Source organism: Aspergillus novofumigatus (genome assembly GCF_002847465.1).
Source record: "Aspergillus novofumigatus IBT 16806 chromosome Unknown P174scaffold_2, whole genome shotgun sequence".
Taxonomy (NCBI): Eukaryota; Fungi; Ascomycota; class Eurotiomycetes; order Eurotiales; family Aspergillaceae; genus Aspergillus; species Aspergillus novofumigatus.
Genome location: NW_020194275.1, coordinates 3,624,804 through 3,640,816, shown reverse-complemented (window position 1 = coordinate 3,640,816; position 16,013 = coordinate 3,624,804). Strand labels below are relative to the sequence as shown.

General features: G+C 50.1%; 4 protein-coding genes across 4 annotated transcripts; 1 reads left to right on the top strand and 3 right to left on the bottom strand.

The window, feature by feature from the left end:
* Window positions 1–556: 556 nt before the first annotated feature.
* On the top strand, window positions 557–5,242 carry P174DRAFT_510557 (ABC drug exporter AbcA; the record flags this gene model as incomplete). Its single annotated transcript, XM_024831687.1, has 10 exons — window positions 557–1,086; window positions 1,139–1,276; window positions 1,300–2,927; window positions 2,949–3,227; window positions 3,255–3,311; window positions 3,339–3,409; window positions 3,437–3,440; window positions 3,465–3,489; window positions 3,585–3,682; window positions 3,731–5,242. 10 exons carry the CDS (start codon window positions 557–559, stop codon window positions 5,104–5,106), a joined length of 4,206 nt encoding a protein of 1,401 aa, XP_024686162.1. The 3' UTR covers window positions 5,107–5,242.
* A 2,040-nt stretch (window positions 5,243–7,282) lies between these two features.
* Window positions 7,283–8,614, bottom strand: P174DRAFT_439331 (uncharacterized protein). Its single transcript, XM_024826769.1, has 2 exons — window positions 7,573–8,614; window positions 7,283–7,528 (listed from the first exon to the last, which is right to left on the bottom strand). The coding sequence occupies exons 1-2, from the start codon at window positions 8,608–8,610 to the stop codon at window positions 7,385–7,387; spliced, it is 1,182 nt and encodes a 393-aa protein (XP_024686161.1). The 5' UTR covers window positions 8,611–8,614; the 3' UTR covers window positions 7,283–7,384.
* Window positions 8,615–9,200: 586 nt separating this feature from the next.
* P174DRAFT_449173 (synaptic vesicle transporter) lies at window positions 9,201–11,789 on the bottom strand (the record flags this gene model as incomplete). The annotated part of the gene is made up of 3 exons (XM_024828817.1): window positions 9,201–9,489; window positions 10,219–11,106; window positions 11,176–11,789. The coding sequence occupies 3 exons, from the start codon at window positions 11,787–11,789 to the stop codon at window positions 9,201–9,203; spliced, it is 1,791 nt and encodes a 596-aa protein (XP_024686160.1).
* Window positions 11,790–13,244: 1,455 nt separating this feature from the next.
* Window positions 13,245–15,373, bottom strand: P174DRAFT_439329 (glycosyltransferase family 1 protein). Its single transcript, XM_024826768.1, has one exon. It carries the CDS (start codon window positions 15,102–15,104, stop codon window positions 13,656–13,658), a length of 1,449 nt encoding a protein of 482 aa, XP_024686159.1. The 5' UTR covers window positions 15,105–15,373; the 3' UTR covers window positions 13,245–13,655.
* Between the last annotated feature and the right edge of the window lie 640 nt (window positions 15,374–16,013).

Here is a 16,013-nt window from a genome sequence, read left to right as displayed (position 1 = left end):
TAAAATAACCCAGGTGGGTCATCGACTGACCATTTTACGGCCATTCTGCCAGCACAGACTTGGCGTCTGAACAAAGATGAAACACCACTATAGCTGGCAGAGCCCCCAGGCTGTAGCAACAGTGCCTTAACATAATACCCCACCTGAGAAAATAGCAATAAGAGTTAGAATAGAAACCAAAGCGTACTTAAGCCCCCACGCTGCACTTTCGTTAGTGTACAACGGCGATCTCCGCAGCAAGCAACTACCAGGACAGATGATTGGACACGGATGCGGGTGGATTGCGGCCCGAAGATCTGGCTGACGTTAGCCATCGATATGGTTAACTAGTTAACAATGGCTGATTTGGCTGATGAGAGCTAGAGCCATTGACTTGGCGGGCCGAACCGACAATAGTGCTATGGATTGCGTCAGCCATGAAGCCAGGAATGCGAGTAAAAAGAGGCTGTGGCTTTATCTAGTGTGGCCGATCTTCTGCTCTCTCAACTTCCTATCATTATAGTTTGATGCATTCGGTGATGCTCATTGGCGCCGGTAGACCAGAACAACTGCAAACATGAATGGAGACCATGAGGCCTCCAGTTCCAGTGTGGAGAAGAGGGAAGCGGAGGTTCATCAGCTGGCCAGACAGTACACAGAGCAGAGCAACTATTCCACGGCGGGACAAAACCCCTTTGCTGCGGAGGCAGGATCGCCCCTGGACCCCAATGGCGAGCACTTCAATGCTCGGGCGTGGTGCAAGGCCATGCTGCAGACGCACACCGGGGACAAGCAGGCACATCCGCTGCGAACCTTGGGGGTCGCCTTCAGCAATCTGAACGTGCATGGTTTCGGTTCCGACACTTATTACCAGAAAAGCGTCGGCAATGTCTGGTTAGAGGCACTCAGTCTGGCAAGCAAAGCGCTCGGTCAAAAGCAGCGCAAAATTCAGATTTTGCAGAACATGGAAGGATTGGTGGAGGCTGGAGAGATGCTGGTGGTTCTTGGACCGCCTGGATCCGGGTGCTCGACTTTCTTGAAGACTATTGCTGGAGAGACTTACGGCCTTCATGTTGATAAAAACTCAAACATCAATTTCCAAGGCAAGTCTGATTGACTCAAGAGCGAGGTTCTTTTACTAATTCCCGTCAGGTGTGAGCGCGAAACAAATGGCCTGCGAGTTCAGAGGAGAAGCCATCTACACCGCGGAGGTCGATGTCCACTTCCCCAAGCTCACTGTTGGAGATACCCTTTATTTCGCTGCGCGCGCCCGAGCACCACGACACATCCCTGGGGGGTGAATGCGACCCAGTATGCAAGCCACATGCGAGATGTGATCATGGCCATGTTTGGTGTTAGCCATACGAGGAACACAGTTGTAGGAAACGACTTCATTCGCGGTGTGTCTGGTGGAGAGCGCAAGCGGGTTAGTATCGCTGAAGCTTGCCTCAGCAATGCACCGCTGCAATGCTGGGACAATTCTACTCGTGGTCTTGACAGTGCGAATGCCATCGAGTTCTGCAAAACGTTGCGCATGCAGGCAGATATTAATGGCGCCACAGCCTGTGTCTCTCTATACCAAGCTCCTCAGGCCGCTTACGACTATTTTGATAAGGCCCTGGTTCTATACGAAGGTCGCGAGATCTACTTTGGTCGCACATCCATGGCGAAGCAGTACTTCCTTGATATGGGCTTCGTCTGCCCTGACCGACAAACTGATGCGGACTTTCTCACCTCTATGACTAGCCACCTTGAGCGTGTTGTTCAGCCAGGTTATGAAGGCCGCGTACCTCGAACACCTGACGAGTTTGCTGCGCGATGGAAGGCCTCACCACAGCGAGCACAGCTTATGCAAGACATCAAGAGGTATAATGCAAAGTTCGCACTGGGTGGTGAATACCTGGATAAGTTAAAGCAATCTCGACGAGCTCAGCAAGCCAAGGCTCAGCGTGTATCATCACCCTACATTCTTTCCTATGTACAACAGGTGAAATTGTGCCTGTGGCGCGGGTATCAACGATTGAAGGCTGACCCCAGCGTCACAATCTCTTCATTATTCGGAAATACTATCATGTCCCTTGTTATCGCCAGTATATTCTACAACCTCAAGGCTGACACAAGCACCTTCTTTCAGCGCGGTGCTCTTCTCTTCTTTGCTGTGCTTATGAACGCCCTTGGATGCGGCCTTGAAATGCTGACTCTATACGCGCAACGAGGGATCATAGAGAAGCACTCCCGATATGCTCTCTACCACCCATCTGCTGAAGCGTTTTCGTCAATGATAATGGATTTGCCCTACAAGTTTCTCAACGCTATTACATCTAATATAGTTCTGTACTTCATGACCAACTTGAGGAGAGAACCAGGTGCTTTCTTCTTCTTTGTCTTCACCTCGTTCGTCTTGACTCTGACCATGTCCATGTTCTTCCGGTCTATGGCATCGCTATCAAGATCCCTTGTCCAAGCTCTGCCCTTCTCCGCTGTTCTACTTCTCGGTCTCATCATGTATACTGGGTTCGCTACCCCAACAGGGTATATGCTTGGATGGGCTCGCTGGATTGCCTACATCAATCCTATCAGCTATGGCTTTGAGTCCCTACTGATCAATGAGTTCCACAGCCGCGACTTCCCGTGCATGAACTATATCCCAACGGGTCCTGGCTATACGGATCTCGGGCTTAACAACCGTGTTTGCTCCACCGTCGGATCAGTGCCTGGACAACCCTTTGTCAATGGCGATGCCTACATTGAGTCAGCATATAGCTATACCGCGTCGCACAAATGGAGAAACATCGGTGTCATATTCGCCTACATGTTCCTGCTTGGGGCCGTCTATCTCGTTGCTACTGACTTCATCACTGAGAAGAGGCCGAAGGGCGAGATCCTAGTTTTTCCTCGTGGACACAAAGCTCTGAAGAAGGGCAAGCCAGATGAAGATCTTGAAGGGGGTAGTAGCCGCCGCGTCACAGTGGAGGAGACTGGCTCAGATGGCCTTGCCATTATTGAACGCCAGACCGCGATCTTCCAGTGGAAGGATGTGTGCTTTGATATCAAGATTGAAAAAGAGACTCGTAGGATTCTTGACCACGTTGACGGATGGGTCAAACCGGGAACCTTGACGGCGCTTATGGGTGTTTCTGGTGCGGGAAAGACCACGCTCTTGGATGTCCTGGCTACGCGCACCACTATGGGGATTATCAGTGGAGAAATGCTCGTCGATGGTCAACCGCGTGATGAATCCTTCCAACGTAAGACCGGCTACGCTCAGCAACAAGATCTGCATCTGAGTACTGCTACAGTGCGCGAGGCACTTGAATTCTCTGCTCTTCTACGTCAGTCCGCTCACGTTCCTCGTCAAGAGAAGATTGACTACGTGACAGAAGTGATTAAGCTTCTTGACATGACTGAGTACGCTGATGCTGTTATTGGCGTCCCTGGTGAAGGCCTGAACGTTGAGCAACGTAAACGTCTCACAATCGGGGTAGAGCTTGCGGCCAGGCCCCAACTTCTGTAAGTTGTAACCTCAAGACAAACTACTGCGGCTTCAGGCAAATCACTGTGGTCTCATGCAAATTACTGACTAAAGGCGCGTGTCGCGTGGACAGCCTTTTCCTGGACGAACCGACCTCAGGACTTGATTCCCAAACATCCTGGGCTATCCTTGATCTCCTTGATAAGCTGAAGAAGAACGGCCAGGCTATTTGTAAGTGCTCTGATTGTGCATTTATAGCTCCCATTGACGTGTTCCCAGTGTGTACCATCCATCAACCATCTGCCATGCTGTTCCAGCGCTTTGATCGTCTCCTCTTCCTTCAAGCTGGTGGCCGTACGGTCTACTTTGGAGAAGTCGGCCAGAACTCGCAAATACTGATTGACTACTTCGTCCGTAACGGTGGCCCTCCATGTCCTCCAGCCGCCAATCCCGCCGAATGGATGCTCGACGTGATCGGTGCCGCTCCTGGATCTCACACTAGCATCAACTGGTTCGAGACCTGGCGTAAATCTCCCGAATATGCACGAGTCCAAGAGCACCTTGCTGAACTGAAACACGAACGTCCGCAACAACAACAAACCAACCTGTTCCGCACCACATCCAGTCAAAAGCGCGAAGACAAAGCCAGCTACCGCGAATTCGCTGCTCCCTTCTGGGTCCAGCTCTGCGAAGTCCAAGTACGAGTCTTCCAGCAAATCTGGCGGTCACCCACCTACATCTACTCCAAGACCGCTCTCTGCGTGTTATCCGCTCTCTTCGTCGGCTTCTCCCTCTTCCACACTCCCAACACCATCCAAGGCCTCCAGAATCAAATGTTCGGCATCTTCATACTCCTTACCCTCTTCGGCCAACTCATCCAACAAATCATGCCGCATTTCGTCGCCCAGCGCGCGCTATACGAAGTCCGCGAACGACCCGCAAAGACTTACTCCTGGAAAGCCTTCATCATCTCCAGCATCGTTGTTGAACTCCCCTGGAACTCGCTTATGTCCGTCTTTATGTTCCTGTGCTGGTACTACCCGATTGGTCTGTACCGCAACGCCGAACCAACAGATGCGGTGAACCTGCGGGGCACACAAATGTGGCTGATGGTCTGGACCTTCCTTCTCTTCTCGTCCACCTTTGCACATTTGATGATCGCGGCGTTCGACGCCGCCGAGAACGCCGGAAACCTAGGCAACCTGCTCTTCCTGCTTTGTCTGCTTTTCTGCGGCGTTCTGGCGACACCAGAGCAGCTCCCAGGGTTCTGGATCTTCATGTATCGCGTTTCGCCGTTTACGTACCTGGTCAGCGGGATGTTGTCGGTGGGCATATCGAATACGAACGTAACCTGCGCAGACAATGAGTATCTGCGCTTTGACCCAGTTAATGGGACTTGCGGCCAGTATATGGATTCATACATGTCGAATATGGGTGGGTATCTTGGAGACGAAATGGCGACTTCTAACTGCAGCTTCTGCCCGATCAAGGAGACAAACGTGTTCCTTAGTAGCGTTTCGTCGAGTTACTCGGATATCCGGAGGAACTTTGGGCTCATGTGGGTATTTATTGTTTTCAATATCTTTGCAGCTTGTTTGTTGTACTGGTGGGTTCGTGTTCCAAGAGTCAAGAAGCCAGTCGCTAAGACCGAGTGAGCGTTGTTTGTGTTAGTCGTTTTCTATTTTCATACATATTTCATAGGCTCTGCTTGCTCTTCTGTTGCGATATCTTCCCTGGAATTAAATATACTGATTCTCTGCCCAATATTATCAGAAAACAACTTGTTGCAGGTCAGATGGGAATTCAAAGAATACAATTCGCAGCAATACTCTTTTTAAGATTGCTACTCTACTACAGGATTTTAGCTGCAGTTAAAATCAAAGGATATCCTGCGCTAGGTTGACCATTACCACAACTCTCTTAAACTTTCTGCCTCTATAGACTGCTTATCCTTATATGACTATTTACTTGCTTTATACTAATTTTTTTAGTTTACGTCTATTCTTCATTTATATATATACTTCTCTTCTTCTTTTCTCGACATGTTTAGGTGGAAGCATTCTTCAGGCAAAGACAACTAAGAGCTTATACAGTTTGCTTATAAAGTTCTATGATCCAGAGGGAAGTAAGTTTGGTTATTTCAGCTCTATCAACATACTGCTGATCAGGAACAAAGAGTGATCGGCAATGCTCACACGCTAATTTAGACTCACATAAGATATGCATGACCTTTCTTGGGCATGGCTCCTGTGAGGTATCCCCATTCCTCTAGCAGATTTAATTATTCCCTCCTAGCTCCTAGGCAATATCCTCTTTTCTCTGCCTGCACTCAGTTTCCCCCTTGCTGCTCATTGACGTCCGCACTGTATCGCGCAAAATTGCAAAGATTATTATCAGGGCCTTAGGGGTACCCGGAACATCCTGCATATGAATGAATGCTTCGATTGCGACTTATTATCCCACATTCCAACCCACAGAGGTAGAACAACTTCTAAACAGTACACTGGGCAAGCACCGGCCTGGACCAGCGCTTTGATCAAATAAGGATAAAAGCAAAAAAACATACAACAGCCGGGATTCGCTGGTGGTCACCCACCCAACTACTAACCGGCCGGCGTGTGGCTTAAGTACGGCTGAGCGGACGGGAAGCCCTGTTTTCCACACCCTATGGTCGTATGTATCAGGTCAGTAGAAACTGCAGTATCTATAAGAAAGACTCTATACTCAATATTGAGCAGTTAGGACTGATGCTGACGCAGGGCTATGCCGACGTATAGTGAGGCGGTCAGCATCTCGTATATGTCGAGCGTGAGGGCAATTGCGCTGATGCAGGAAATGCCCAACATTGTCGCAAGGTCTTGATTGGCGTTTTCCCAGAGAGGTCGTCAACGCTAGGATATTTCTGATCCAGCCCCATGATGTTGTCATTTTGAGGCAGACTTGCGCCAGTTTCTGTGTCTATCAGTCCGTGTGATGTCCTTCGTGATCACATTGAAGAACCTGAAGGTCTGACAGTCGGGTATGTTGCCGAGGTTGTGGCGTATCAAGTATTTAATGGCTCATTGCTTCTTGAGTGTCCATGTGTCCATATTACGGGTATGAGTTAGTTTTCAGGACTGGCGTGGGCCTCTAGTTGTTAGAATGGCCTCCTGGCCTCCTGGCCTCCTGGCTGTCGTAAATAGGGACCCTCTCTTGTAAGTCCTCTCGCCCGAGCAGAAATGGCCCGGACATATTTGTGATATCATGAAGATGGGTTCCTGAGGAGATATGTCGGATGAGTCCGTCTGCCATCTAATATCGATATCGAATGCCATCTAGTACTGAGGGACTCAGGGAGTATGGGGTTTTCGATCAGTAGAAATGGTAGATATGAACTAGGCAAGGGTCAATTCAATGACGATTTGTGGAAGGCAAATGGTCGATGGTGGAGCTGATGGTTCGATTCAATCTGTCTGGGATGCTCACTAGCTAAGATATGAACTGGGATACAGAATTGGTGCCTCGCCATATTATTCATGCTACTTCTGTATTCTACTAAAGACCATGTACTTAGTTACTTTGAGCAACCCAGACAAATCGAATCGAATCAGTCGTTCCATTGAATTTGACCCCCTTTCCATTAAAATTATATCTAACGGATTGAATCCGATACTCTACTGAACCCCTCCTATAATTTTGACTGAAGTTATCCTCTCGGTACCGAAATCGAATCATCATCCCTACTAGGCATTGAATAGTAGGGATATCGAATACTCAGTATGGTATGGAAATTCATATACAGGAGATTAGGCGGAATCATGAGCAATGGACATAGAAATCAATTTATGCTTTTTCAGTTTTCTTCCAATAGCTTGCCATACACTCTACCAACAATAAGCTCATTGGTGAATCAGATAAGGCTAGCAACAGAAAGAAGAGCAAGAAACACCCAAACTAAGCTAGAAACACACGCACCTCGTTCGCCACGCGATCAAGATCAAATGTGTCTGGGTACATCAGCCAGTTATAAGCCACGATACCAATCAGCCAGCTCTGTGCATCGTTAAAGTGGACACCAACATGGCCCTCAGTTGGGGGCTCATTAGAGATAACATATCGTCGTCCTCCCGAAACCTCTCTACCACAGGCACCACGATGTCTTCTTGGTGGTCCGCCAGTGCTTGATCAGCTATTTCTTCGTCAACTACATCTGTAATCAGTCCCTCCTTGGCCAGATGTTCCAGCAACCGGCCAACCCGTTGCATCTGGGCTGCCTGCCAGGCAATAGTAGCTATCACCTGGTCTTGGAACTCTGGAGACCCACGGCCTTCAAGAGCAAACTGACCGGCAGTTGCAAGGGTGCAATAGTCAAGCGCACTCTTTAGCGGCCCAAGGTCTTTCAGGTAGTTCTCTATAACGATAGCTTTCATGTCGATACCGGTGCTATCTCTCACCGGGCTGTCTCCCGCGAACGCCTGCGCCGGTTCTCGTTCTGGACTCATCCTGCGACGAAGTCTTCTCCAAAAAGTCCGGAAAGAGGTCCGTGATTGCAAAAGTGCCTCATGACGATCCTGAGCAGAAGCTACATTCGTGATCGCAGTCGCAATTCTTGGTGAGAGGATGAAGTGCGAGATATTGTGGGACAGAAGAGCGCGGACGGAGGGGATCATCAGCGGTGTAGAGGTTTTCTGGTCAGGCCCAACATGAAGCATCTCGTCGACTATTCGACTGCGATGCTGGGAGACTCTTCCCTCGGGGTGGGTGGTAAGCTCTTCCACAAACGCCGCTCCGAATAAAGAGCACCTGTTTCGGCCGGAGCCCGAGGTATAGCTCCAGGACTGCTCGCCGACGGTGGCTGCTGTCTCGACAAGCACATCTCGCTGGGCGCCTACCTCGGGGGCTATCGTGGCCCACGTGCCGGAGTAACAAGCCTCGTTGACGATCAGGAGGCGGACATTAGGCGGCAAGACAGAGAGAGCAGCAATCATCTTGGCTTTGGACAGAAACTCCGGTTTTGCGTGCTGAGGATATAGCGTGACAGCGCCGTCTCTCTTGTTACCATGCCCGATCAGAACGATTATAATGCGATCGCCAGGGCCTACCTGGCCGGAGATATTTCTGATCCAGTCCATGATGTGTGATTTGAGGCCGTGGGCTTCTAGTCGATAGAATGGCGTCATGGCCTCCTGGCTGTTGTAAATAGGGACCCTCTCTCGTAAGTCCTCTCGGCCGAACAGAAACGGCCCGGACATATTTGTGATATCATGAAGATGGGTTCCTGAGAGACATGTCGGATGCAGTCCGTCTGCCATGAATTTCTTCGCGATCATCACAAAGTCCGTTGCCAGGGCCGTGTCCCACACCCGGCCTCCAAAAACGACCAGCGCGAAGGTGTGGAATGTACCCTCAGACATTTTTGAACAGGAGAACAGCTCTGTATTCCGGTGAAAATGATCAGATGGCTGGGGTCCAGATAGAATTAATGGAATCAATCGATAACTATGATGGAAATCAACTGTGTGGCCATAATCATTGAAACAATGCCAGAAGCGGCACCGGAAGCGGCACCGGGCCCTCTGACCTTGGGTTATTCACCTCTATTTGAGCATCATAGCATCCAACCCCCGTCAGATCTTGATCCATTGGTACACATTGCGCTTTTCCTAAGCTTTAATTTGTTCCATGAATTATCCGACATGCGCTTCCTTGAATTTACTGCCGACAATAGAAAATCACCGGACGAGCCCGGTTAAGATTCTGGGAGGCCTGGCTATCGAGCACAGGCAGCAACAGCAGAGTAAGCAGGGCAGTGCTCAGCCCAGTTGATCTGAATACTCGTCTCATGGGACGTAGATTGGTTCATGGTGTAGGGGAAGTTGGCAACACCGGCATTGAGAAGAGTAAAGTTGATCTGAATATCGGACTGCTTAAGGCGCTCCACAAAGGCCGTCACACTGGCATAACTCCCTAGATCTAATTCCCAGACGTCGACCACGGGAGGTTTAGCTGAAGCGTGAAGCGAGGCGAGAAGGGATTTTCCGGGCAGCTTCACCCTTGATCTATTGATTTAAACAGGTATGGTCCCCTCATGACCTTCTGTAAACTGGTTATGTGGTGAAACATGTTGGCAAGAAGAGAGAGATCCTCTGCAGATCTAGAACTACCTACCTACCTTGGTTGGGTATAGAAACAACGGTGCCTGGTCAGCTCGGATTTAAGCATGATCTTCGCCTTAGGTGGGAACTGAAGGTGCCGTTCTCAGGCACTCCTATCATCCTACATCTAATGGATCTGACAATAAGACTATCAGACAGTATAAACAGACTTAAGACGGATGCTGTTCCGACCTTGTCGACCCTGTGTTACTTAACTTGTCTGATCATTTCCTGGTAAATAAGCCTATATCTAATGAAGTTTTAGCAGGACAATCGGTTCAAGAGCATTTCCTTGTGTCCGCCTTCATTTGCTTGAAAGTCCAGTTCAACGGGGTGAACATCCTGTTTTAAGGGAACAGCAGTCTTATCTCTATCGTAGATCATTAGATCCAGCAACCTTATAGAGTTGCTAAGTTTATTCATCAGGCTATGTCTAAATATGTCTTGTTAGCAGAGGCTATGCAACTCCTCATACAGCAGAGGCTATGCAACTCCTCATACACGAATTTAGACTCACACAAGATATGCATGACCTTTCTTGGGCATGGCTCCTGCGAGATATCCCCATTCCTCTAGCAGATTTAATTATTCCCTCCTAGCTCCTAGGCAGCATCCTCTTTTCTCTGTCTGCACTTAGTTCCCCCTTGCTGCTCATTGACGTCCGCACTGTATCGCGCAAATCGACTCTTCTGCCTCAGCTGTTTTCCAAACTTCAGGAACAAAAAGGGCGTAAAGGCGAAGACGGTCGCCACAGCGGCGATGATGCTGGTAGCGACATTCGATCCGAGCCCCGAATACATCGGATACGCAAACAGGGGCATGCAGGCCGATGCAATACCGCGCAGAAATGAAACCACCGCGAGACCCGATGAAGCATAAATGGTATACGCATCGGCGATGTAGCCACTGAGGGTATATGAGAACTCGGTTGCCGCAAAACCAACCAACACCAGGCCGAACATGGACGCGATCCACGGCACATGGACAAGAGGGGGAACGGTCCAGCCGAAGATCCAGAGCCCAATGGCCAGGGCGGGAGCTGCGATGGCAAATCCACCGATTTTGTCCTCCGGTTCGGGAGAGGCTCCTCCCCTCTGCCTTTTGTTCAGTTGATGATGATCCCAGAACCGCACGAAGCCGCTAGCAAGAATGCCGGGGAACAGAGCTATGAAAGGTAACGAGGTTGCCCTCGAACTCCAGCCAAACTCGCTATAGACCACTGTGAATGACTCGGTGAAGAGATACATCATCCCCCATGCGGAAGCGCTCAAGATTGAGACCAGTATGATAATGGGCTCTGTGACGCCTAGTCGCGCCGGCCGCACCAGGATGACTTGGACGAGCTCTCGCGTGTTGCCAATGCGGTCCGGATTAGGGATATCCATGTCCAAGTTTCCGACCTTTGACTGGAGATGCTCGAACCGCCTGGAGAGAAGCGTGGTCGGTCGACTTTCACATACAAACAGGAGCAGGACAAACAAGACAGCGCATGTAATGGCGGCAGTGTAATAGACCCAACGCCTGGTTCCAATCAGTATAACATGATAATGAAAAGTTGCCGTTGCAGCGACCGAGCGGGGCAAAACTTACCAGCCTATGGCACTGACAATATATGATCCGTACATTGGGCCGACACACAAGCCGAAAATGGTGCAGCAATTCCAAAGCCACAGCAACCATAGCCTTGGCCAGGTGGAATACAAATCCTCGATGCTCCCGGCGAGGACGATGGCCGGCACGGCAGAAGCATACCCCGAGATGAAACGGCCGATGAACACGCCGGCTGGGGATGGGACCACGCCGACTAACAAACACGAGATGCTGTAAGCGCCAGCTGATACTAGGTAGGATTTCTTTCGGCCCAGGGATTCAGAAAAAGGGGGCATGGTCAGTCCTCCGAGGGCCTGCCCAACGCCATACATAAATTGGAAGCCGGTCAGCGTTATCACCCTACTCAATCCATACTCTTTCATCGCCAGCTCCGCTGCGGAGGGACCAGTCGTACTGACGATAGTCGTGTAGAACTCGAGGAAGAACATGACGACGGCATCGTACAGTTTACGCTGGATCGGCCAGTTGCGCGGGTAATCCTCATGCTCCGTGTCCCATTCCATCGTTCGCGACCCCGTCCTCCGAAGGCCCTTTCGAGCAGCTTCGCGGTGTACGGTGTCCTCATCTTGTTGTTTCTCCTGGTCGCCAGTCATCGCTTCTGACAGGATGTAAAGTTCCTGCTGTGTAACAGAGGATACTTCCCCGGCCCGGCTGAAGCTGAAGATATATGGCTTCTGTGCAGGGGCGTCATATTGAGGCTTTCCGCCAAGAGAGTTCAGGCTGAGGATTGATATATATAAATGATGCTCAGAATGCGTAATATAAAAAGAAGTCGTGTTGGTGGGTCCATGACGACAGTTTGCTGTGAGGAGGATTGCAAGTCTGCGTTACTCGTGCTTGTTTACAGTCCAAGCGTCAAGTGCTGGCGGCACGTATACGAATAGCCCTCAACCACAGGGCGTCTGGATCAGCCATTCAAGAGAGAAAATAGAGTAAAGCAGGCTGATGGTACCTTTGAGGCCGCGACCCATGGGGTAAAGAGTTTTGTGTTTGGTTCGTCAGGTGTGGAGCAGTGATTGAGTGGTTCATGCAGATCAGTCTTTGCCGGCCATACAGACCAGTCCCCTTGGACCACTTCAGCCCTTAGCCCGCAGGACGAATCTCCAAAGCAGGAATATTGCGCATATATATGTCGTCACAGTTAAACCGAGAAGTGAACCTGAGCATTTTGATCTCCGATCTTCCCAACACAATGGATCCTGCTGTCGATCTATAGGAATGATGTTATTGCCCTGGTACACCAGCAGGATGGCAAGGAAGGCTAGATCAGCCAACAATGAACATGTATGTTTCCTGTCCCATTACTCTGTCGATCAGGCTTGAATTGAGTATTCCAGGGACAATGTGTTGTCCTTGAAACAGGATATTTCCGTCAACTATTCTATGGACATTTTGGGGTTCTCCGAGGTAATCTTTGGCAGACGAGTTATATGACATCATTCCTCTACACTGCTCGAATTGACATGAATAAAACTTGAACAGCCCTCATGGTATAGTCCGGTGCGTCCATTCAGTAGTAGAACATAAGATTTCATTCATGGCGTGAAGGTGTTCTGCAAGCAGGCTGAACCAACTGAAATCATAGACGGATTGCAAGCAGCAGTTGATCAATTACAAGCTCAAAACATTCCAGTCCACTCTCTAAGCCGCCGATGCGATAATTCAATCTGCTATTACTCATGTTTAATCCTCCACAGGATGTTTATCTCGGTTTTCATACCACTGGATCGCAGACCCACGAACCTGGAAAATGCCGCTGGAAGGAAGTTCCACTAATTAGAGCCGACGCCCAATGCTGCCCAGCGGCTTGTACTATGGGATCAGGGAAGAGGGCGTAAATTTAGAGGCAGAGTTTAGTAATAAAGGCCAAGAAAGAAGTTCATCATACTACTGAGTATATTCATGGAATTTTTTATGTAGCATTATTTGAGATTTGAGCTTGGATGGCCAACGCCCCAATAAACCCCGCGCTGACTCCTTCATTTGGATTCACATAAGTTAACTAGTTACTTAACTTGTTAAATCCTTATAGCTTAGTGAACTATAGAGCTCCTCTTTATTTACAATAGTGCCATTGACATCCTGGGGAAGGACGGAGGGATAAAAACAATACAAACAGATCACCCCCAAAAAAAAACACTTAAAGATAGGAAAATGAGACAATTATTAAGCAGAGAAGAGGGCCAGCAGTGCTTGATTTTCACCATCTTAGTGTATCGTCCTTGCCTCTCGCATCTGATCACAATGACTTCGACGGTAGGGCCTGGTTATGGGAGTGCTGCCCGCTGAATGCACGCCATATCACTGTATAAGGAGCTGTAGAGTCTGATGGAGACAGTGAGAAGTGTGAGAATGATGGACTTGTTTTGAAAGGGGGGGACCAAAAGAGGAGTATACGAAGCGCGTGTATCAAACTAACTAGCATATGCAAAGCTCCTTAAAGCCAGGGAGGGATATCTCTAACCACCAACCACCGACCCTCGAACCAAATAATCAACAAGATTCCTAACAGCCTGACGATGCATCCAAGCCAATCGCGCCGCATAATAGGTCCCTCCCCCCAGCAACCCCATCGCCAAGCCCGAAACCGCCATCAGATCCCAGTTCCTCGCCTTGTAAACAGGCATCCGCATATCCGCCGTCTGGAGATGCATCGGCCGCGTCTCCTTCCCATCCACTACCCTCAGCTCCGTATCATACAACACCTCCTCAATAAGGTCTGCGCCCAGCTGCTTCCGTCTAGACGCCACGCGAGCGATCCGCTGGAGACGAAGTACATTTCGCGCGTAGCTCCCCCCACGATCTTCCACGATTAGCTTCATCTTTGTGTAGACCTCCTCCGCCGTGAAGCGGAACTTGTGCAGGACCTCGGATGTCCCGCTGCCGGCTAGTTTGGCCGCGTTGCCAATCTGGTCGAAGAAGAAGGGCATGACGAGCATGGGTTTGCCGTGGTAAAGGCCTTCGTTGGCGCTGGATCCGCCGCCGTGCGTGAAGTAGATTCGGGCGTGCGGGTGGTCCAGGATGGACCGTTGGGGCGCAAAGAAGGGGAATAGCCAGTTGGCATGTTTTCCGGTCAGGAGGTCGCCGAAGCGGACGGTTGTTTGGCCGTCGATGGTGATGAACTCGTCCGCTGTGTCGAAGAGCTGCCGTCCGCTCTCGCCTACGGACCAGATCACGCCGTCGATGAGCCCTGCGTCCATCGCCTGGATGAGACCCTCGATGATTTTCCGGGCATCCGCGTGCGACAGGATAGTGTGCGTCCCCAGCGCGACGTAGATGGTCTTCAGGTGCTGGTCCAGAAAGCGCTGGTGGACGTCATCTAGCGGGGGATATTCATCTGCGAGGATGGGCCCCACGGCAGCAACCAGCGGAGGGAGGTCCCTGGGGACTTCCAGACCGAGGAATGAATTCACCAAGACCAGGTAATCCGGTTTGGTCGGGGTGGGAAGGAGATAGTTCAGGCCCGCGCGTTTGCGCATCGCCTTGGTCCACTTCATGAGTTTGAGGGCCTCGGGCAAGGCACGCACGACCACCAGCTCGTTGTTGGCCCGGCACCACATGGATGCATTCTCCGATGTCAGGGTCATGTCTAGCTGGAAGCCCGGCTGGCCGGGGATATACGAGCAGGGAACCATCATGTACGGCATCTGCGGCCACACGATCGCGATGGGCAGCTTGTACTCGAAATGGATATCCTTTACCGCGTCGACGAAGAAATCCGCGACCATCATATCTGGGCGTGTGGCGGGATCGGCCATGATCTCCTTTAGTCGATGGTAGGTTTGCGTCCACAGGGAGTCAAAGAGGTATTTGGAGTCCATGACATCTCCAAATCCCTTGGCTGGGTCCCAGAGTCGACTTCGCTTGTAGTGAGCGTCGAGCTGTTCTTCTGTGGGACCGGGGCCCATGAGATGCGTGCGGGATATGGGGAAACCGTCAGTCCATTTCTCTTGTCCATCGAGAGTGCCAAAGTCGATGGTATGGCCTCGGTTGGCCAGGATCTTTCCGAGTTCCAGGACGGGTGCTAAGCCGTTAGCATATATATATATATATATATATATATGGATTCCATTTATGCCGCAGAGGATGTGATGTACTCACCTGCATGAGTATGGCCTCCTCCAGTAACTACCAAGAGGATCTTCCTGGGCGGAGTAGTTATTTCTGGCATTGTGGGACCGCACAGGAGCTGATCTCTAACTCTAAACAATTTAAGCTGACTCTGGGCGGCGAGAGGTTAAATACCTCGTGAGCACGGATTCTCGGATGCATCGAGCCATTTGTCTCGCCATAAAAAGCCACCGATTGAATCCGTTAGTTCCAGGTTTAGACACCCAATCAAGGGAATCTGACAGCGTTATAGACAGGGATTGTTACTAGCTGAGAAAGTATGCCCAAACCATACTCGACAATCCATTAGGATTCCAGCGCAGAGAGTGCAAGTCTTTCCCGGGCACAGCGACCTGAATTTCATAGCCAGAGCAATACTTGAGATACAGCCCAGAGTGGTTCTCCAGGCGTTGCAGGCGTCAAGCAACATCGAAGGCCATCTTCATCGTGAAACCGTCTATGTGACTCCCGTCTATGTGACTTCCGTCGATTGTTACAATGTACAGAGTCTATCGTGATATATCCAACCTTGGAAGAGGATGGACAGACACGAAGAGAGAATTACCTGTGCCTCCTGGTTTATGTTTCCGTGGCAAACAGATACATCCCACACTGGCAGCTTCATGTCGCATCGAGAAGACTACCTTGCGACGGGGATGTTACAATGTCTGAAATTAGGTAGAATCTAACTACAACTAGAAGATTGT